A 21618-nucleotide genomic window follows, 5' to 3' on the forward strand; every position below is an offset into this window, starting at 1 on the left:
AATCTCTTTAAATCTGTGATGCAGGGATTGGGCTCGATGTAGGGCATGTCACGTCTAAGAGCACGTCCTCCGAAATCACTTTTGTTCTAAGAATATTATCTGACATATTACAACAAAAGGTTACAACCTTTTGTATCTCAGCAATTCTGTGATGACTCACTGTTAAATAGTGATGAAAACACAAATTCAAGAGAAGTTATGAGTGGTGCTTTCTAACATAACAGGAAGGAAGTGCTGAATTCTGATTTCTCAGTATTCTAGTATGTTACACTGACAGTGTGCACATGTCAAATGTGGCAGATCAATATGTGCTTGGTTGGAGTTTTTTGGCAACAGCAACATTTTCAGCTGTTTTTGCCCAATTCATACATTTTCATTTTTAAATTAAGTTATTTGTGCTGTGTTTAGTAAGAGAAAGTTTACATATAAAGCGTGTTTACATATAAATTGTACCTGGTATCGATGTGCTTTCCAAAAGTCTTGAGCTACCCTTATTCCTGCATATTTTGCTTTTAACACAGGAAATGGGTGAAGAGACTAATTTAAACCTGCACACATACATGGAAATACACCACATAGGAAAAAAACAGTGTTTGTACAATTCTAATGACCTTTAAAGTCCATATTTGGAACAAGCACCTTGATTCTTCAACCCAGCTTGAACGCTCTTAAACAAGTTTTCTTTTAATAGTTCTCTGTGTTTCTTGAAGGACATTCAAAGTTCTTCTTTGGATGTTGGCTGCCCTTGTTCCATTTTCATCACTGTGTTTTACCCATGGCTGCACATACTCACTGTCTTACTGCTCCTCTGACCTCCTATGTACATATATGCAAGGATTTGAGTCAAAAACTTCAAATTTGTATTCATCACTTCACAAGATTTGTTGTCACTGATTTTAAGTCCAGCTCTTGTGTAATCTGGAATATATTAGCCTTTACTCATCATTTTTGTACCTTACAAACGGCTTCTTGACAGGTACCTGAGAGCATTTCTGCATCTTTGATTAGGCTTCACTGAATATTAAATGGCTCAACGGTCTTTGCTCATGTTTTTCAGTTTCATCAAATTTTTACAGGAAAATTACAAAAAGTCTGGTTTCTTTGAACCAAAATGTAAAGACAAGAGTGGTAGCTCAAGATATTTGCACAGTACACAGTACAGTGTGCAGACTGAACATGCTGACTTAGTTCCTTTCCTTTTTGTACATCCTCATTAGGTCCCGTTAACATGAGCTAGTCCAATGAGAAAGCTGAGTAAGAGGAAGTTAATATTAGTGGTTACTTGTACATAATCCATTTGCAATTCTGTATGAATGAAATGACTAACACAAGTTGACAGGCAGTTGCTTTAGGCAATGACATTAGGCTCAGGCTCATCCCTCAGGCTGTCCCACCCCTTCTCCTTGTAAACCAATGTCATGTCCTTCTTGGGAAGCTTCACCCTTAGAAAACTATATAAATTGCTTCATCTCTCTTGACACCACAGCCTCTTTTGCATCATTATGTTATTTTAAGGAATGAAGTCTAAAACCATGAGTCTGCCCTGATCTCAAGGTTCTGGCTCTTTACATGTCTTGACCTTGGTGCCAAATGGCTTGAATTGGATGTCAGCACAAACTTCGTTAATTATTAATTCTCTGTGGGCTGATAGACTAAAAAAAAAAAACAATCTTGGTACAAAGGCAATATCCAGTCCTCTCTATCTGGTATACACTTGGAGAAAAAAAAAAGCCAAATTTATGCCTAATTTTCTGATTTAACAATTAATTCATGTCTTTAAATTGAACCTGTGTTGAATAGTAGAATGTAGCTGCTAATAAATAAACTTAACTTAAACTTGAACTTTATTGTCATTGTAGTTATACAACGAAATTTGTTTGGTAGCTCACAGAGGCCAGCAGCATTAAAACAAGAAACAGCATAGTAACGTAACAACCAAGTAAACGTCAATACCATTATTTTAAATGAAACAATAAAGACTTAACAAGAACTGACTTTCAGGATGAAGCATACAGTAACAGGAAGAAATGAATACACAATGTAAGATGAAGTACAACTGAGATCAATTTAGTAGAGCAGATTATTAGAATGATTATTATGCAGTACTATGCAGAGATCCTATTATATTAAACAACCTTTAAAGCACTTTTGCAAGAATCCTTTAAAAACATTTTAAACATATGCTGTTGACTTTCAGATTTACATTCATACAAAGGTATGAAAATCAACTGGCCAAGACCTGGAACAATCATGTGTTTAGCCATCCATCATGGTAATAGAAGCAAAAACAGGTACAGTTTACACCACAGATATAATCACCATTCTCCTCTCTCCATTACTAAGGTTTCATAATCTTCCCATTAGGCAACTTCCTGTACCGTATGTGACTGAACAGTTCTCAACCGTCTCTCCTCAAAACGTGCTTCATTTCTCACGAAGACATCTGAGCTTAAGAGTTGTTAGTAGGGCAACACAAAATAATCTTTCGTACAAGACTCAACATAAACACTGGATAACAGAGATGCAGAAAGCAGTGAATAGAGTGCCCTCCAAAACTATAATACAGGGAGGCAATGACAAGACCCCAAGTATAAACACAGAATTTTAACAAGGTGAAAAAGACGCATAGCTGTACTAGCAATAAAAAAATGACTGCTTTAAACTGAATAACAAAAAACAGAGATTGTGGCACTGTATTAACACACACCAAAATGATAAAACTGTCAAAACGGTGCTCACACAGCTCCTGGATGACATTTAAATTTTTAATTCCTATGGAAGCCGTAAGGGCGAGCCTAGTTTTTCAAAAGACTGAATAGAGGTGCTACACTTGCAAATATAAAGCAAGCTATAAAAGAAAATCAATTTGTGTAAAAAGTCAGGGAAACATCTTAATCTAATACTCTCTAAAACTAGTCACAAGATTTGACTAAATCATGTTCACAAGCATATTTCAGTGGAAAACTCTACAGCAACAGTGAGCCAACGCTGCAACAGCTCAGGTCTACTCTGATACTAACTGTCAGAAAAGTGTCTCGGGCTAAAGTCTAACTCAAGTCTGCGAGATTTTCATCACTGTTAGTAAATCTGAAACTGAATCTGAAATGTGTAAAAAAGGAAGCGGGCAAAAATACAGAAACAAAACCTTTTCTTTTTTACAAAAAATTTTCCCACCACCATCCCTGCAGAAAAGACCACAAATATTGTCTCTGGCCCAATCCCTGTGTCCACACTGGAAAGCGAATGCCTGATTTATAGTACTGTGTTGAATCCCTTAAGTAATGAGCGACATTTATGCTAGTGTGCTGGTGTGTTTGTATTGCTCTGCCATCACAAGCGAAACTGAGCCATTCACACTGAACTTTGAGAAAATCTTAAACAGTTACTTTTACTGAAATGGAGGAAGGAGAGACTCTGTGAAGAACCGGCCCTGAGTATACGAACTGTTAGAGCTATTATGAGGAAAACCTCCATCTGTCTACACTGGCAGAATACAAAGTATTCCATTAGCATGTTGAGGAAGATAGATACAGTAATAGCTTAATACATTTTGTTTCACTGCGAGATCATCTTTGTGCTAATCAATAAACTGTGTTTACTACCAAACAGACCAATCACAGTGGAGGTCTGCATCACTGGGATGTACAGTTACATTTCTGGGAAGGTACACATCAGGTACAGCATATGGTACATAGCTAAGCCATAGCCTACACTGTAGATTTACTGCAGTTCTATAAATAAAACATAAGGGCTGTCCTACTGTAATTGGTAAAGTGCATGAAGGCTCTCTTACAGACAATTTGAGCCATTTATTTATACTTTCCTTAAACTTGTACTTGGAGATGCTTTAGTAAAGTGTAAGAAAACAAAAAGTTGAACAAAAAATATAAAACCAACCAAAAGTTATAAGAAATAATTAAAGTTCTGAGAAAAGGGTTTCATTTGAAAATGAATAAATGCAACAACTCACATATCTTCTTCATTAAATCTTTTTTTATTTTATTTTTTTCCTTAACTGTGATGTTTTGGCAAAAACAAATAGATTAACTGACAATTTGTCCTTTTATTCCTTCTGTAAGGCAACTGGCAATGTCACATGACATGTCACAAAGTCTGTCTCTATCACACATTAGAGTGTGACTGAGGCACTCCTGTGGCAACCTGAAACAGCTTCCTCTTACTGCAGGTATTGCAATTGCATAATTAAATAAAACCAAGAACATCGTTCCTTGGCATGCTTCGTGGTGTGGCAAAAAAGTACTTAATTGGTTGGTTAAAACCAAATGGTATAAGATATTTCTCACTACCCACTAAAGACCAAAGCCACCCACAATAAAGCTGGTATAAAGCAAGATGAAAACCTGTACCCTAATGAGAATCTTTCTCTCTGCTGATCTATCAAAGCCCTGTGCGGCAGATCCTCTAAACTGCGTTTGACTTGTACCAGAGAGACTGCTCAACTCAATCTCTGGTTGTCTACGTTTTCTGTCTGAGGCACGGAAATGGGTTACACAAGCACCAGCTCAAGTTTCATTTTCATTTCTCTGTGATCACCCACTCGCATAATTCTCTGCCGCCCTACTCTTAACTTTCAGTCACTTTCTCTCACTCTCCTCAGTGAGTCAGTAAAGTGACCTTCAAATGTTGATGGCAATCATTTATGTTTACAAAGGCCATTGCATGTGATTCACATACTTTTCCTGCTCAGAAAATCATTCCCCTATGGATGGGAAGACACTATAAGGATAGAAATTCCTGTTCACTAAAGCATTGACCTAATGACCTGCATTTAACTTGGGTCAGGAGGGTCATGACGTGAGCCTTGCAAGTCCGATAAACCACTAGAAGGACCTTAAATTGGATCCTCGTGTTGCTCAGGCATAAAGAAGGGTGAAATCAGGAAAAAAAAACACATTTAAGAACATGTAAACAGATTTTTTTAAACCAACAATGCTTATGGCTCACTGGTATGCTTTAGTTGCAGCTTGACAAAATTATATGAAATCTAAAACATCTTTTATTTTTTGTTCTAAAGCAATTTGGCTACTATATGTTGCATTTACTGTCAAATTGGAGTAGTACAAATACATTTCATTCATGTTGCATGAAATGCCCTGCCTAACTTCACAGTTACTCCGTTTCAAAATAATTCCAAACATGATCATATTTATTTTTTTACCACAACTTCAAAATTGTTTCATAAGAAAAGTAAACATCTTATTTTATTAAATTTCTATGATTTCATAGCTGCGATGAAAAGTACCAAATAATCATAACAGGCCAGTCACAAATAATTTTCTGGTCAATGTTTTCTTTTTTTAAAAAAAGCGTCTTCTAACATATTCTTCTATTAGAAGAAGAGCTGCTGACCTCTGGTCTAGGATTGGGTTTAAATCATGTCTGGGAAATTGAGCTCTGGCTTTCTCATGATGGCGGTGTAGAGCACTAGCAAACATATTCGTCCCAAGTCTCCCATAGATGTTCAGCTAAGATGGAATGAATGAAAAGGCCATTACATCCGATTCAAATTTTCCCTGCTCAGAAAACCATTCCCAAAAGGATGGGAAGAGACTATGAGAATAGAAATGCTCAATCATAGGATATTCAATTATCCTTCCCACACCAGCAAGATTCCTCATAGAGCATAAAAGAGCCACTGGATGTGTTCACTGTAGGGGTCATCGTACATCAACGCGCGTTTCTGCCGGACACTTCAAGAAGCATTAGCGGATGAACCTCTGACGATGGCTAATGCTTTGCAGCCCTGCTTACGTTTCCCAAGTCAATAGCAGGCCTTAATGGGACAAAGGCATTTAGAAAGCAAGTATTGGTAATGTGATCCCACCTCCTGACTGCTCAGACTAGGACTTGTCCTTTCTATTAGCTTTGAGGGCTTCCGAGTACAGGGCAGCTACTAGTTTTACACATTTGCCAGTTTAAGGGTTCAATTTGCACACTGACAGAACTTAAATGCTGTATAATGTCCCATAAATCAGTGTATGATGGACTCGAGGGCTAATCAGATACATGTTCACAGATAAGTACGTTGGCTTCATTGTATTGTATTACATCATAACAGTTTTTAATCTCCTTTTAAAAATGCATTAACATACAGTGGCTCAGTTACTTCCTAAAGGCATAATTAGGATAAAAATCAGTTGGGTATCTTAACTTTCCTACACACATAAAACACATTAGCTTATAATTTTTATAAGGTAGGCAGTAAACATGAAAGAAGGCATGTTTCCCCAGTCCAATAGGCTCTTGACATGACATAAAAATGTTTGATGTCTTGTCCCAGCCAAGATATAATACAGTGTTTACTGTTGTTTGATCTCCTGATAGGCACTCATTACCACCTACAATGTTTGACAGAAAAGGAACACTAGCTCTATCATTTAGTAAAGCAGCTTTTCATGCATGACCCCCTATATTTTCCCAAGATAAAGAAGCCAAAAATAAAGAAAGATCTAAGTGATAATTTGGGGACATTTCCGCTTTAGATCCACTGTTTTGTGAAGTTATACGCATAATATCTGAAACAAAATATACCGAATGCACTGAAATACTATTTGTGAGTCTAAAAAAAGCAAAACAAAACAAAAGTTGCATTCTTACTTTCCCCTCCAGGAGTGTTTGGTAGTATAGAAACAGGCCAGGTCTCTGTTTTCTTTGACGACATTCATCTTTTCACAGGACCTAAAACACAGAAGGAAAGTTACCATGACTAGAATCTTTTAAAAAGCAAGTTCTTCAACTTCAACAAATACAAAGGTCAAGGAAAAACATGTTTTAAAGATGTTCGTTTAGGCATTTCTTTAGGGTAAGTAATATATTTCCAGTTGTCATATCAGCTGTTACCAAAATCCTTAACCCAGACTTTTGTAAATCACAACCATACCATGTTTACATAACACACATTCCAGTATACTGTGACACACATGTCACACAGTCTCTGAACATATTTTGACTGAGATTTCCACCAGATACTGAACTAATACAGTGCAAACAGTGCAACTGGGAGTCCATGACTGAGTCATTCTTCACTGTTATAAGCTACAGCAGGGACAACCCTGTCTCTTCATGCTCTACCTCTATCCTTTATAGTTGCATTCTTGCAGACTCGCTTTGAAAAGTGACACCCCCAAGGAACCAACTGGGATATTACAGCTTGCTCAGCATAAACAAAGGGGAAGAAAATGTCTCCATTCCATGCTGATAACCATAGGTGCAAAAACAATACAGCAGTTCACGAACTGAGAATGTGTCAATAAAGTCTGGTATGAAGCCAGCATGGATAATTGAGGCTATGTAAATATACAGAAGTTAGATGCTGTCTTAGGGTTTGGCCAGGCTCCCAATTTGAATTTACAATAGGAAGGAAAAATAAATCACTGTAATTTTACTTCCAGACTAGCTGCTATCAGGACAGGTGCACAAGGATTAACAGGTTTGCTTTTCCAGCTGACAAAAAAACCAAAACAGAACATTACTTTAAGTAGCGAACAGTTTAACAATAAACCAGTCACCAGAACACAGTAGAGAAAAGGTGGGGAAAAACTGCCTCTGCTATCCTTAGTGCAGTAAATTGTAAGCGACTGCAATGTGACAAGGGGAACCTGTGTCAGCATTCTGCCAGGATCCTGGAAAAAAAATCTGACTCCAGTTTTCCTTCCTCTCCAGATCGGAGTGCAAATAAAGCAGGGAGCAGCAAAATTATTCATCTATGCATTTATCACAGTTTCTTGTTTTTTACCGAGGACCAGACACAATATTAGGCAAATTTTAAGTATGGCAACACAGGATGAGGATCTTCCAAAGTTTTAAAGGTTTGACATCGCTGTTTCAGGAAGAATAAAGAAATAATTTATTTCCCTCCGAATATACAGTCATGTAACTGTATAATCTCATACAGGCAGATGTTAGCATGAGGGACTGCATAGACTGTGCTTTGCTGCAGCACAGAGCAGAGCAGTTTTATTACATTACTGGGATGAGTGTGCTGCTACGACTGTGGAAAAGAAAAAAAAAAGGTAGATTCCAGGACTGGGTCATGTGATTTACCCCTCCCTGTACCCATCTGTCCCTTTTTGCCCTTATCAACAGCAAATTATTCCTGGTCTATCCTCAAACACATTTTAACAAAACAGAAAAAAGAAATATGAGATAGGCGAACCCAGTGCAAACCCCACTGCAAGCAAAGCACATATTCAACATGACAACTTGATCCAAACAGATTTTCACAACTTTTCCTTTAACAAATACAGTTTTTAATAATCAAAGGTCTTGTTATGTGGATGTCTGTGACAATTTCCGCAATCCCACAGAGGATACTGGGGTGTCCTTTTTTACCAAATATCTTTATCTAATACCATGTTACTCACAAGGAACTACCCAACTAGACTGCAGCCACAGGTTGTATCCATCACAACAATTTGATCAGGTAACTCTCAGTACTCTACATACTATAAAAATACTATTTAGTTTACAAGGCTAGGTCACCTGTTTCCTTTGGAAAGCAGATGGCTGAAAAACTTTAGCATCAGAGTGGGTGCAAGGGTCAAAATATCATGTGCTATGACATCACTATATGGCTCTAACAAGTTTTTTAATACCTTTAGTTTAAATTCTCTTCTCTGCTATGATATTAGTGAAGCTCAAGTAAATTAAAAGGCGCAATGCTCGAGTAGGGAAACACATGAAGGATGCAGACCTTCAGAACCACATAAAATCTTATATCTAGTCCAGGCCAGGCAAAACACATAATATGAGCTTTATAATCTTATTTTCACTTATTTTGGATTTTTTGTGCCCTGCAGATATATTGCAACACACACCGACATTAGCCAACTATATGAAGCAATCTCTAAACCGAGACGGGAACTTAGTTTGCATTATCTTCTGTGGATCTGCAAGGATTTTATGCAAATATCTTCTCGAAAACTATAATTTCTTCTCTCTTTTTTAAAAAACAGCTAACTAGAAATATAAAACTAACAGTTACACGAAAGAGGCTGAAATGGCAAACAGCAATTCTTAAATTGTGTGGAGGTTGCGCGCTGGCTCCTGATCTGTCAAGTAAATCCATGACAAACAGCATTAACGTTACCAAGCAGTTAGCCAGACTGGTTCATTTCAGCAGGCCTACGCGGTTCACTGTCAGGCTAAGCACGGCGGCATAGTTTTGCGACGTCGACACTTGCTGTTCCACTTAACTACAGCGACCAGCCGATATACTTTGTTATCAGAGTCTGTTTGACAAATGCAGAAAAAGGGGCTGTGGCAGGCCAGTGCTTGGGTTAGCCACCAGCTAACGGCTAACTAGCACATCACTCAGGTTTTATGGACGAACTAGCTAGTCGCATTAGCGACGGGGTTCAATCAAGAAAACATTGGAGAAGCAGACAGTGGCAGGCGCTAACGGCCGCGTTTACCTGTAAAATCGCTAACGGGTGTTATTCGTAGCCGTCCCTCAGCCCCCCACCCTCCTCTGACTGTGCCCGGTGCGTCTCAGTTTTCCCAGTGTGATGCTGAAGGTGCTCAGTTACGCCGTATTCCCCCCAACTGGACTCAGGACGCTGCCATATTCCTCATACCAAAAGTGTGCTACTGCGCAAGCGTGAGGCCTGCCTGTCATGCGGCTGTCAGCTGATTGGTTTGTCAGGAACCAACATTGTAAAGATACCTGATACCAGATCGGTTATTACGTCGAATCATTCTATTTTTCAATTGGTACATACCTTCGAAACTGACCTCGGAACAGTTCAGCGATGCCATATACTGCAGAAGGGGTTTATTACTGGAAATCTCTAGTTTCTTTTAGAGAAGAAATGACCGAATATGCGACCACAGACATAATAATACTTACATTTCCCTTTTCACCAAATAGTTGAGCACAGACAGATTACACACGTAAAGAAGTGAAGATACATCTCAAAAATTCAAGTAAAGAGGTATAAATAAGAATAAGTAGTTTGAAAAATTATGCACGATAGGGAATGAAAACGGAGTACAGCTCCTCTACTTGCAAGTAGCCTGTTGTATAATTATTACTCCAAATAACCTTCATGACTAAAAGTGTCTGCTTATTTTTCATCAAAGTTATGTATGACGAAAATAGAGGGATAGACGACGGGATGCTTGGTAAACTGGAGAGTAGATTAAACCTCGCTGATTCCTTTATATTTTACTATTTACCTCTTAATCTTACTTTTTTTATTGCAGAAAGAGAGGGGAAATAGCTGGAAAGAACATATTTCTGAACAGTAGCCTGTTCAATAAAACGCAACTCCTGGAATAAATACAACTATTCTGCCCCCTAGGGACACTTTCCCATCAATGCAGCAATTCCTTTTGTTCAGGCATAGTATTCATACAGCCAGTTTCCCGCACATGGGTTAAGCCTGTTCCTAAAGTAGAAGAAACATTAAATGAGGATCTCCACTTAAAAACACTAGACTGAATCGGTGTCTGACAGAGAAGTTCCAGAGCATAATAAAGGACACAGATATGTCAGGCACACTCAAACAACTTTAAATAAACACGTAGAAAACAGTATTTTTCATCCTTCCCCAGTAATCCTAACATGAATCTACACACTGCTTACTGCACTGTGTTATTTTTACATAATTTTACGTATTTTATTGCTCATTATATTTCATTACTTTTTTTGCATTCATATTCATTTTTTTCTCTTTCCATTCACTTTCCATGCATTTGGTCTTGAAATGACTCACATTCGTATAATATTACATTTCCTTTTGACACATTGTTCATATTTCAGCTGCCATTGTTAACTGTGAACAGCCTACAAAGAAACAACTGAGATGTATAACAGGACCATCATAAAGGCCTCTAACAAAAAGTAACAATTTGTTACTCTTTAGCGTGTAACTTTACTGTTTTTCAACCCCTGTCTGAATTTTTAAGTGACTCACCGTGACTGCAGGTAAAGAGGAAACATCTTTGCCTTGTTACTGACTGTTACTGACAGATGTTGCAAACTAAACTTGAGCAGAGCAGCAGTCACGTTATAAGCCATCTGATTAGGTGACTAACCATGCGCTGCCCGTTAGTCTAATTTAATTAGAGCTAGAGAGACATGAGGGGGAGAAAAAAAACATTTCCGTCTTTTTCCATGGAGTCAAATGGAGGGTGAAGTTCTTGAGGATGAGAAGACAGTGCCAATCAGTGAAGCTTTTATTTGGCTCATATGATGGCCACTGCATTTGACTGATGGAGAAACAGACCAGACGATCAACTGAATCTGAAAGACTACAAAAAGACTAACTGTCTAGTAAACGCAAAATTAAAAGCATTGCAATCTGTTGCTGAAAATATTAAAATCGGATATTTAGAACTTTAACAGTCTTTACAAAATGTATAGCCGAGAGTTTGGCTTTGTTGTTACAACCCTCAAGGTTAGACTGGACAGGGTTCCTGTGTTTGTGGTTTGTGCTCCTGTCATACTTTTTTTTCTAGCCAGATGGTGCCACCTACTGCTGTATACTGTGCAATGAATGAGCTCAGGCAGGTACTTGCTGCATAATAAATACTTTGGTAGTGAGACCTGATATTATGTGTGATTTGGATATAAAGGCAGGAGGCCAAACTGGAGGTGACAGAATTGAAGATGTTAAGATTTTCATTGGGCAAAATGAGTACATCACAGGGACAGCTCAGGTTGAGTGCTTTGGAGACAAAGTTAGAGAAGAAAGGCTCAGATGGTTAGGTCATGTGCAGAGGAGGGATTGTGGATATACTAGGGAAAGGGTGTTGAAGATGGAGCTGCCGGGAAGTCCACATAGAGGATTAATGGGTGTGTGCTAGGGATAAGTGGGGATGGAGGCAGGTAATGCGGTGTGGTGATCCCTAAAGGAAAAAAACACAGAAGAAGACAATTTAGGCTATTTGCAATCACAAGACAAGAGACAGAAAAATAAAGTTGAGAGTAAATGAGAGGAAAAAACAAATTGCATGTAATGATCGAAATGATTAATTAGTATTTCAAACTCTTACTTGCTTTCCTGGCTAATTTTCTGTTAGTAAAACATTTTCAGTTCTCAGTGCAACGCCTCCAAAATTTTTTACACTACATATGTAGTGTTTGGCTCATAAAAGTGTGAAGGTGCTGTGTCTCTTCACACTGTCCTCCTCTTACATGGTCTGCTTTTATTCTCTCTCTCTCTGTGTGTGTGTGTGTGTGTGTGGGGGGGGGGGGGGGGTATGTGTGCGTGGGGTGTGGGGGAGTAATGTGATTCTGTTCCTATTTTTCCCGCATAAGGCTTCACTATTGCAACATTTCTATGACATACATCTGTCTGTTCCCACAGTCCCACACATTTTATCCTCTGTTTTCTGGGAATCACCCTATATTTTCTCATAGCTGCAAATCAGTGATGAGACACAACAAGTAGCAAGATGGTGAATATACTATCTACTCAGAGAATCTCAATGAGAGAGAAGATTTGAAAGATGAAGGGGGAGAGTTGTCAGAACATAAATCTATTCTCTCTCCTTTATAGGACAGTGCAGACAAAAGACAGCAAGGCAGGGAGAGAGTGAAGGGGAATGACACAGGGAATGGCCTGGATCAGATTCAGATCCCTGCAGTGAGGACTCTAAGCACACCGGTGCTCAATCAGGTGTGCTACAGTAGCGCTGTCAATTCAGTCTTATAATGAGTTTATGACTGACCATCAGTCACATTCAGTGCAAACCCATCTGCAACTAGCAAGGGTAGAAATGTGGATGCCAAAAAAATGGTGAAACTGAATAGTCATCTGATCATCAATAGTCATCCGTTTAGAAAATCATCCTGATCGGGAGATGTTCGATATCTAAATACTGCTCTAGATTCAGTAGCACCAAAAATAAGAGCTGCATTATGTGTATGTGTGTCCAAGAAAGACATTAAAACACAGTATACATGCATTAATTGAATGTATACTGGGTGTATATGTATATGGAATACACACCAAAACTATGCTTCTCATGTGTTTATATGCTTTCACAAATGGGCTAGTTCTTTAGTGGGGCTGAAATTTTGACTGGGATGAATCTTGTCAAAACACTGAATTGCGAAGCAGACAACTGAATGACTTGATTACCGACTACTTTTGAGGCAGTTAAAGGCAGATAGCGTGTTCTATGTTGAGATCGAATTAACGTAGAACAACAACAAGACTAAACAGCTACCCTTAAATAAAAAAAAAAACAGTTAAAAAAAAAACCTTATAGTGAATATCGCACACGTGTGTATATGAAATGTTGTTAAGATGAGGCAGTTAATGTTGATTTGGGATTCACTTTTTGTTTCAAATCTTTACGTAGTGCCATTGAATGCACCTCTGGTAACCAAGGTGATGACGCTCTTTTCCGTTACCAAGGCATTCTCAATGCAAACACTAGCTGCTAGGAGGCTAGCAAATCTGCTTGATAGTCTTATAGCTGTCATATAACCTTTGTTTAGCCTCGTCGAATGTAATTATAAGAGATTTTCAAGAACTCTCGATTCCAGCATTTCACCGCTGGTTTTCAGTCTGCTCACTGAATGATCTAAATTATAGCCAGAAAAAAACATTTTTTTCCTCTTTTGGAGCAGCTCAGTCTTCAAGCTAGCTAACTTAGTTACGTTAACGTTAGCTGCACAGCCATCATGGTAAGTAGCTGAAATGATTTGCTGTACAGGCCACCTGTTCGCTTTTAGGAGTTTAGCATGCTAAACGCCTAGCGCTGTGCTCTAAAGCTGAATCAAAAGACGAGTGAACCGCTAATGTTAGCGAGCAACCCTTTATATACATAAACAGTACGCTGGATGTGCAAGCCCATGTGAAAAGGCCCTGCTGCATATTAGCAAGAGAAAATCCTCTTCAAGTTAGCTAATTATCTGCTTGTTTATGTACACCTTGTTTGTGTTCATTTTTTATTCTGTGTGCCGATCTTTGCTTAAAATCAAATTTCTCTTATCTTCGTGTAGGCTGAATTTGGATTTAATGAACACCATCAGAATGAAATCATCAATTATATGCGATTTGCACGTTCAAAGAGAGTTCTAAGGCTCAAAACTATCGACTCATGCTTCGAGGAGCTCAAAGATAGCAGGTGACTGGTCATTTCTTCTCTTTTCTCACGTTACTTCCGCTCAGTTGTCTATGTAAAGTAGATATGCAGGAAAAATGAAGTGCTTTTCGGTTCAGATGTACCTGAAACATTTCCAATTTACGTGCATTTTTGTGAAGGCTGGTGGAGGAAACCTTCACAGTGGACGAGGTGAAGGAGATGCTGGACGAGCTGCAGGCGGTGGTGCGTGGGGAGGTAGAGATGGAGCTCATCAACACAGCCCACACCAATGTGCTGCTGCTTAGGCAGCTTTTCTCCCAGGCTGAAAAGTTTTACCTACGACTACAGAGTGATATCTCGGAGCTGGAAAACAGGTGGTCTATCTAGAAATTGCTTATCAGATATATATAGACAAACGGACATACAGTGCTGTGAGAAAATACTTGCCCCCTTCCTGATTTCTTTTTTTTCTGTTCACACTTATATGTTTCAGATCATCAAACAAATTGTAATACTAGACAAAGATAACCTGAATAATTACAAAATGTACTACAGGCCTTACTTGCTTCAGTTAAGGTCAGTGTTCATTACTAAACAATAAGAAGGATGCTGGGCAAAAATGGCATCCATGGGAGAGTTCCGAGGTGAAAACCACTGGTATCATACCTGTGCAAACAGTCAAAAATGTTAGTAGTGGTGGTCTGGAGCTGCTTTGCTGCTTCAGGACCTGCATGACTTGCTGTAATTGATGGAATTCTGTTGTCTACCAGAAAATCCTCAAGAAGAATATCTGGCCATCAGTTCATGCCCTGAATCTTAAGCACATTTAAGTTATGCGACAGGACAGTGATCCCAAACACCCTGACTTGGATTGGCCAAGTCAGCGTTTGGACTTAAATCAAACTGAAATGCTTTTGCATGACTTTAAACACGTCATCCATGCTGGTAAACTCTCCAGTTTGGATGAACTAAAGTAATTCTGCAAAGAACAGTGGGCCAAAATTTGTTACACTGAAGCTGAAAGAGCATCCTACTTGAAAGCACTCTTCTGTCTGACCACTAGGTTGTGCAGGGGATGTGAAATGTTATTCATTATTCTGAGGTCTTTGTTCAACACCCTCCTCTCATACACTAACTGTGGGGGCAGCAGAGTAGTTCCCAGTGCCAACCTTCCTGATCATGGCATTTTTTTTAGGCATCAATGGAAAGATGCCTAAAAAAAAGGAAGAATAGTCTTTGTGACATTTTTAATGTCTACATTTTTATTATGTTTATTGTGGGATTATTTATCATTGCGTGCTGAATGGTTGGCTTATCTGAACAAGCCTCTCAGCAGTTAGGCTTTTTTACATAGACAGGAGGTAGTTAAAATGATGTGATAGGGGTCATGTCACAGCAATGTAAAAAGTAAGCTTCATGTTAAAGAGAAAGGTTCCACCACACTGTATCACAGACCACTTCCTCTGCAGTGCTGCTCAGATTTAGATCGTGTACATGTTACATGCCAGGTAAAAAGGTCACTGCCAGCCCTCGCTGTCAGTTTAACCCTTTTTTTTCCATTACGCTTGTTTCGCACTTTTTTGTTTGTTTTTTTTGCAGGGATGTTCAGTTAGCCTGAAAACCACAACATGCACACGCACTATGCAGTGTGGGTAAACTGAGCTGTGAATTTAGATAAGCCTTAGCATTAAAAGTAATATTAAAAAGCATAATGGAAACGTACAACCTCAGAAAAGTGCATGACCGTTTTTTTTTTTTATAATTTGCAGAGGAGACCGTTAGGCCTTTTAACATTTGAACATTTTGCCAAGGCTATTTCTGGATATGTTTAGTATCAGAAACAAATACAGATATATTTGTAGGGGTTTTTTTAAACTGTGAAACTATTTGCAAAAGATTTGGTGAATTACTTAAGTCTGCTACTTTAATTTCACAAAAATTACAACGCTAATATTTATTGACAGTAATAATCATTAGCAAGTGGCACAAAGCCATTTGCTTACAATAACATATGTATTAATTAAACCTGAAAGATAATTCTTGTGTTCTTCTTTAACAAGTGTGCCAGATGTTCTTCAGAGAATGTTTTTTTTTCATATTACAAGCCCAAACATGGAGAAATGAGGGCATGCACATGTGATACCAGAAACAAAGCTACATGTGAACTGTAGTCAGAATATTGCACTCTTTGGCACAAAGGTATCAGGGCTTTCTGGCTCAAGTATGCCTATATCTCAGAGCAACAGAATTGGGTATATGAAGGGTGCACAATGGTACGGAGCCGCGGGGCTCCGTAACTTTTGTCTTGTTGCATGTGCACGATGTCCTCTTGTGGGACCTCTCTTGACCGCATGAAACGCTCTAAATCCTCCTTCATGTCTACTCTCGAGGGAGATCCCGAGTTACTTTTGTGAGATACCACAAATGTAACTCGGGATCTCGCAAAACCTTTTGCGAATCTTGCAAAAGTTCATCTTCATTTTTTTTTTTTGTCCAATGTCCCTTGCGGGCCTCCGTAGAGGCCCCAACCCTCAACCATCATCCCTCACTCCATCTCTCTCCAAAAAATAAAAAACAAACAAACAAAAAAAAGTTCAGATAGCAAAAACTGACAGTGCCACAGGTTGTAGGCTTCACTTCTGAAATGAGCAAGCTTTTGATTTAAAATTCAAATTTCATGGTCACGCTTAAGCCCAAACTGCACGTCGAGCGGTCCTTTTTGTCACGAGTAAAGATATGAAAGCAACTTTTTTTCTTTATCTCAGTCAGATAACATCAGCTTGCTGTCCAAATGTCCTACTTACGATGACCTAATGACCGAGACCCGGGGTCCAGGTTGCTCAGTGCAGCGCCCCATGGCTCATACACAAGTATAAACGCACCGCCTGTTTTTTGTGACACTCTGATGAACTTCATAAATGAATGTGACCTCTTCTCACCTTTCACCTTGTTAACACACTGTGTGTGTTCTTTGGAAAAGTAGTTTTGTAATATGCGCGCAGTGGGTGGATGAATAACCTCCAAAGCCTTTTTTTCACAGGGCTCAGCTGTACGTGACTTATACGGTGTCTAAAGCTAGGAATACGCCCCATATCACAGGCTACGTGTCTTCATCTGCTATTTAAAACCACATTACAGCTTTTCAGAAGCCTGATCTGCTCACCACAAGCGTGCATCTTAAAACATGAGTGCTAAACTGCCACCAAGAGATAGGGTGTTAAGTTTCCCTGCCGAAGATTTAGATGGTAGATCGCTGTAATGTTCAAAATCATAAACATCGACATTGTGGTGACAAGTTAGCTGATGTGAGGAGATCACACAGATTGTCATATCAGTGCACCCAGTGTAGCATCTAAGTGCTGTTTACAGTAACCCTACAAACTGTCATAATTTTTCTCTGCATGTAATATTTTTCATTTTCGGTCTTATTATGCAATATCATGTCTTCACTGTTGTTCAGCACTTTGTGACTGTTAGGTCTGTGAAAAGCACTATATAAATAAATGTTACTTCTATCGTCTAATGCTTTGTTATCGTCTGACCCGTACAGGGAGCTGTTGGAGCAAGTGGCTGAATTTGAGAAGACTGACTTTAAAACCACCGATAAGGTGAGCATAAGGTGCAGTTTTGGCACGTGTGAGAGCTTCAAACATTACCGCTGAGATATTCGTCATTGATCATGTGTCCCTAGCGTATTTGTACCCACAGTTAGTAACTAGAGAGGCGTGCAGCTGCTTCTGTGCATTTTAAATAGTTTTCTGTGCCTGTCAATAGTAGCCTGGTGGTTACTTACTCACACATCACTGAGGTTGACAAGTGGTTTTATCACATACCGTTTTATAACAAACAAATTAACTGCTCTTTCATGACTCTTTCATGACACTAGTCTTCATCACATTTATGGGAAAGTGAAAGACTTGCCTAAATGGTGTTGATTTTTTTTGTTTGTTTTTTTTTACAGTTACATACCAGTTAGATAAAGAACAATTGACCATCTAATCTTTGTTATTTAAAAATATCCCCCAGATAAACAAAGAAACAAGCAAACCCAAGTTGGCCCCTCTGAATGAAAGTGGAGTGTCTGAACTTCTTAACAAGGTAAAGAAATGTGGTACATTATATGGATTGCTTCCATAGATTCACTGGGATGTTGGATTGTCCGTATGTTTACATAGTAAACCACAGCTACTGTATCTTCAATACTTCTTCAGGAGATAGTGAGACTACAACAGGAAAATGACAAACTGAGAGCGAGGCTCCGGACTTTAGAATCCCAGGTACACAAATAACATTTTAAACAACGTGCTATCTTACTCGTGCTTGATAGCGATAGTTGTGTTGTTAATTCTCTTCCTGCTTGATTGTTTAGGCCATGAGTGCACTAGATGAGAAATCCAGGGCAGAGAGAGCTCTGAAAGACCTTCAGAGAGTGCAAGGTGAACAGCAGGTACATTTCCAAATGTGGCTTACAGTCAGCAAGTGTCATCTTCTCACTTTTTCTTTTTTTTGGGTCTCGGTTTGCGTTCCATTTCGCTACTTTCGTTTGTTTAACTTTACAGTTTTTCATTTTCATATAAATGTTTTCTGCCATTTGCTTTTATCTGCCAACTTGGACCTAAATGGTATGTATCCACATGGTCAAAGTGTGTATTTTGTCGTCGTTAGAAATAGATTTTTTTTAGTCTTGATGTCACAACTCATTCAAAAAAAGTGAGGTAACGGTGTTGCCGTTCCCGTTAAGGTGGCTGCTCAATCCAAGGAAATCAACAGTCTAGAGGACACAGTGGCAGCTCTGAAAGAGGACTACGAAAGGTCTCTCAGCGCCAACGTGGCAACCCAGAAAGATTTGCAGGACAACCTGATCTCTTCCAAACATGAGCTTCTGCGAGTGCAAGAGCAGCTGGCCTTGGCAGAGAAAGTGAGCAACTTTGGTCTCTTCCAGGAATTGAAAGTAACGAGCAAACATATAGTTAACACCCACAAAATGTCAAGTGTTGTTGTTGCTGTTCTACCCAGTTATTATTGAAGTTGTGAGACAATGAGGGTGTCATGAAGTCTGCGAACATGACACGCAAAAGGCCTTTCTTGCTGTTTACGAATCTCTCCTTGCTCTTCATCAGCCAGTTCCTATTTTGCAAGTGGCACTGCGGAAGCAAACGTTTTTTCATGTTCACTTTCCTGTCATGAGTTTCTAAGCAAAAGGTCATGCAATTGAATGTTGTACTCGCCGCCTGATGCCATTGGGACAGTTGGTCAGGTGCACTGAGCAATCTGTGCTGTTTTTCTCACGTTTGAATGTGTGTGTGTGTGTGTGTGTGTGTGTGTGTGTGTGTGTGTGTGTTGCGTGCAGGAGCTGGAGAAGAAGTTCCAGCAAACTGCGGCCTACCGCAACATGAAGGAGATTCTAACCAAGAAGAACGAGCAGATCAAAGAGATTAGGAAACGATTGCAGAGGTGAGTCTATGATTGTGAAATTATCCAAATCTTGTAGGTAAAAATGAATCAACACCCTTGAAAATAAAATCATACGGCATCCCAGTGTAGTCATAATATATAATACTAATAAGCTAATTGTGAGATTTTCCTTCTCTTGTTCATGTTTGACTAATTTCAGATTTTGCTCTCTGTTTCAGATACGAGCCTAATGAGTGAGCTCCACCCCGGACAGCTGGTTTAACAGATGTTTGCGCGTATAAAGTGGGACCAAGATTTACGACTGTGGTTTGGATACGAAACCATCTGATCTTTTGCTGTAAGACAAGAGAGACAGAAAGAAAAGCTCTTCCACAAGGAAACTTTTATTCACGCTTTGTCTGGCATTTTCACTAGTAATCGGCTTTAGTAAAGAGTAGGAGCGGGAAGCTGGACGCACGCACGCACGCACACACACACACACACACACACACACACACACACACACACACACACACACACACACACACACACACACACACACACACACACACAAATGTAGTAGTGATGGCCGAGCTTTCTTTTTCCGTGTCTCAGTTCAGAGCTCACTTACAGTAGCTAGCAGACTTCCCTCTGTGCTCTATGCAATTACCAACACGTCCCAGTTTGAAGAGGCCTTGTCTGTTTGCTGAATTTGACAGATACGTTTTTGTCTGCCGGAAGCTTTGCAGTCTTATTATTGTGTGATCATAGGTTAAAATATTTGGCATTCATGCATCAGGTGATTACTGATATCCTGCTGATTAGTCTTAATCTCAGCAGCCCCGTTTTCTAGTGAACTTGGCATCGCTTTTGAGTTACATGCAGTTTCAAGCAAATCCAAGCCACAGAAAAAAGTTTATTGATCCGTTGCGGTTCATCTGATTTGTTACCTAAGCATTTAATAGTATTTCACACCAAATACCTACAGTGTTTCTTTTTTTTTGTTTTTTTTTCCCAATGCGTGAAAACCTGGAGCTTTTACTTTTCTGCTCTTGCCTATTAAATGACATGAATAATGATTTACAGTGATTTCCCTACTTCCCCTTCAAAATCGCATAGAATATTTTTGTGTGGAATCTCTATCCATGTACTTTTCGTATTGCTGTGGGCGATGGAGTGTAAGAGGAAAAAATATATATTTACATGATGTTCATGAAGTAATGCTCTTGTAGAGTATGACACATCTACCCTATATTACACTAGATGTGTGTTTGTTTGTATTGTGCAAAGTATGGGGTAATAAAAGCTGGTACTAAAATATGTCGTCGCATTTATGAAAGTTTCTTCTTCACATTTAACTTCAGCTGATATCATACACTAAACAGACACTTTACTGCATGAACATGTTTCTAGTACACTAGTAACCTGACCCTCATTTTGCCTTCAGAACTGCATAATTCTTCATAGCACAATACTGGAAACATTCCTCAGAGATTTTGGTTCATATACATGATGTGACTTTCTGGTTCCACCACATCCCAAAGATGCTCTACTGGATTGAGGTCTGGTGACTGGAAACCATTTGAGCACAGTGAACTCAGTGTCACGCTCAATAAACCAGTTTAAGATCGCTGGAGCTTTGTGGTACACTGATGTCTGTGGTCGTAAAAGGATTGACATGTCAGCAACAATACTCAGGTAGGCTGTGGCATCTAAATGATGCTCAGTTAATATTAGGGGGCCCAAAGTGTGCCAATTCAATATCCCCCACACCATTGCACCACCACCAGAAGCCTGAACCACTGATACAAGTCGGTCGGATCCATGCTTTCATGTTGTTTATACTAAATTATGACCCCACCATCCGAATATTGTAGAGGATCATCCGACCCGGCAACATTTTTCTGTTTTTCTGCTGTCCAATCTTGGTCGTCCTATGTCAATTACAGCCTTGGTGTTCTGTCATTTAACTAACAGGAATGCCAACTTTAGCCCATTTGCTTCGATGTTTGATGTGTGCTGCATTCAGAAATGCTCTTCTACATATCTTGTTATTTGAGTAACTTACCTTCCTATCAGCTCAAAGCATCTGGGAATTTTTGTCTGACTGGGACTCACTGTATATTTTCTCTTTTTATTTTTTTTCCTTTGTAAACTGGAGTG

The 21618-nt window shown here is 39.2% G+C and overlaps 2 protein-coding genes across 6 annotated transcripts in view; one reads left to right on the forward strand and one right to left on the reverse strand.

Moving 5' to 3' along the window:
* dnajc13 (dnaJ homolog subfamily C member 13) overlaps positions 1 to 9611 on the reverse strand; it is a 31288-nt gene extending 21677 nt beyond the window's left edge. For all 4 annotated transcript variants that reach the window (XM_084939640.1, XM_084939639.1, XM_084939637.1 and 1 more), the window contains exons 1-2: positions 9435 to 9611; positions 6619 to 6699 (exon numbers count right to left, since the gene is read on the reverse strand). In XM_084939640.1, coding sequence (XP_084795766.1) covers positions 6619 to 6686 — 68 coding nt within the window. In that variant the 5' untranslated portion in view covers positions 6687 to 6699; positions 9435 to 9611. The remainder of the gene's footprint in view (positions 1 to 6618; positions 6700 to 9434) is intronic.
* Positions 9612 to 13375: 3764 nt separating this feature from the next.
* lztfl1 (leucine zipper transcription factor-like 1) lies at positions 13376 to 20775 on the forward strand. 2 transcript variants are annotated; one of them, XM_084939642.1, is made up of 10 exons: positions 13376 to 13660; positions 13979 to 14103; positions 14241 to 14435; positions 17612 to 17669; positions 18088 to 18159; positions 18273 to 18338; positions 18431 to 18508; positions 18803 to 18979; positions 19412 to 19515; positions 19695 to 20775. In XM_084939642.1, exons 1-10 carry the CDS (start codon positions 13658 to 13660, stop codon positions 19711 to 19713), a joined length of 897 nt encoding a protein of 298 aa, XP_084795768.1. In that variant the 5' UTR covers positions 13376 to 13657; the 3' UTR covers positions 19714 to 20775. The 2 variants fall into 2 exon arrangements, with proteins under 2 accessions (XP_084795768.1, XP_084795769.1); XM_084939643.1 differs by having other exon boundaries at positions 18821 to 18979.
* Positions 20776 to 21618: the final 843 nt, after the last annotated feature.

This window comes from Perissodus microlepis, chromosome 9 (assembly GCF_051167445.1).
Source record: "Perissodus microlepis isolate ML-2025 ecotype Zambia chromosome 9, ASM5116744v1, whole genome shotgun sequence".
NCBI classification, from domain to species: Eukaryota; Metazoa; Chordata; class Actinopteri; order Cichliformes; family Cichlidae; genus Perissodus; species Perissodus microlepis.

What these genes read in the sequence shown, in the direction of transcription:
- lztfl1 (XM_084939642.1), top strand. An exon ending in GAGGAGCTCAAAGATAGCAG is followed by an intron (nt 14,104 to 14,240) that starts GTGACTGGTCAT and finishes ATTTTTGTGAAG; the next exon opens with GCTGGTGGAGGAAACCTTCA. An exon ending in ACTTTAAAACCACCGATAAG is followed by an intron (nt 17,670 to 18,087) that starts GTGAGCATAAGG and finishes AATATCCCCCAG; the next exon opens with ATAAACAAAGAAACAAGCAA.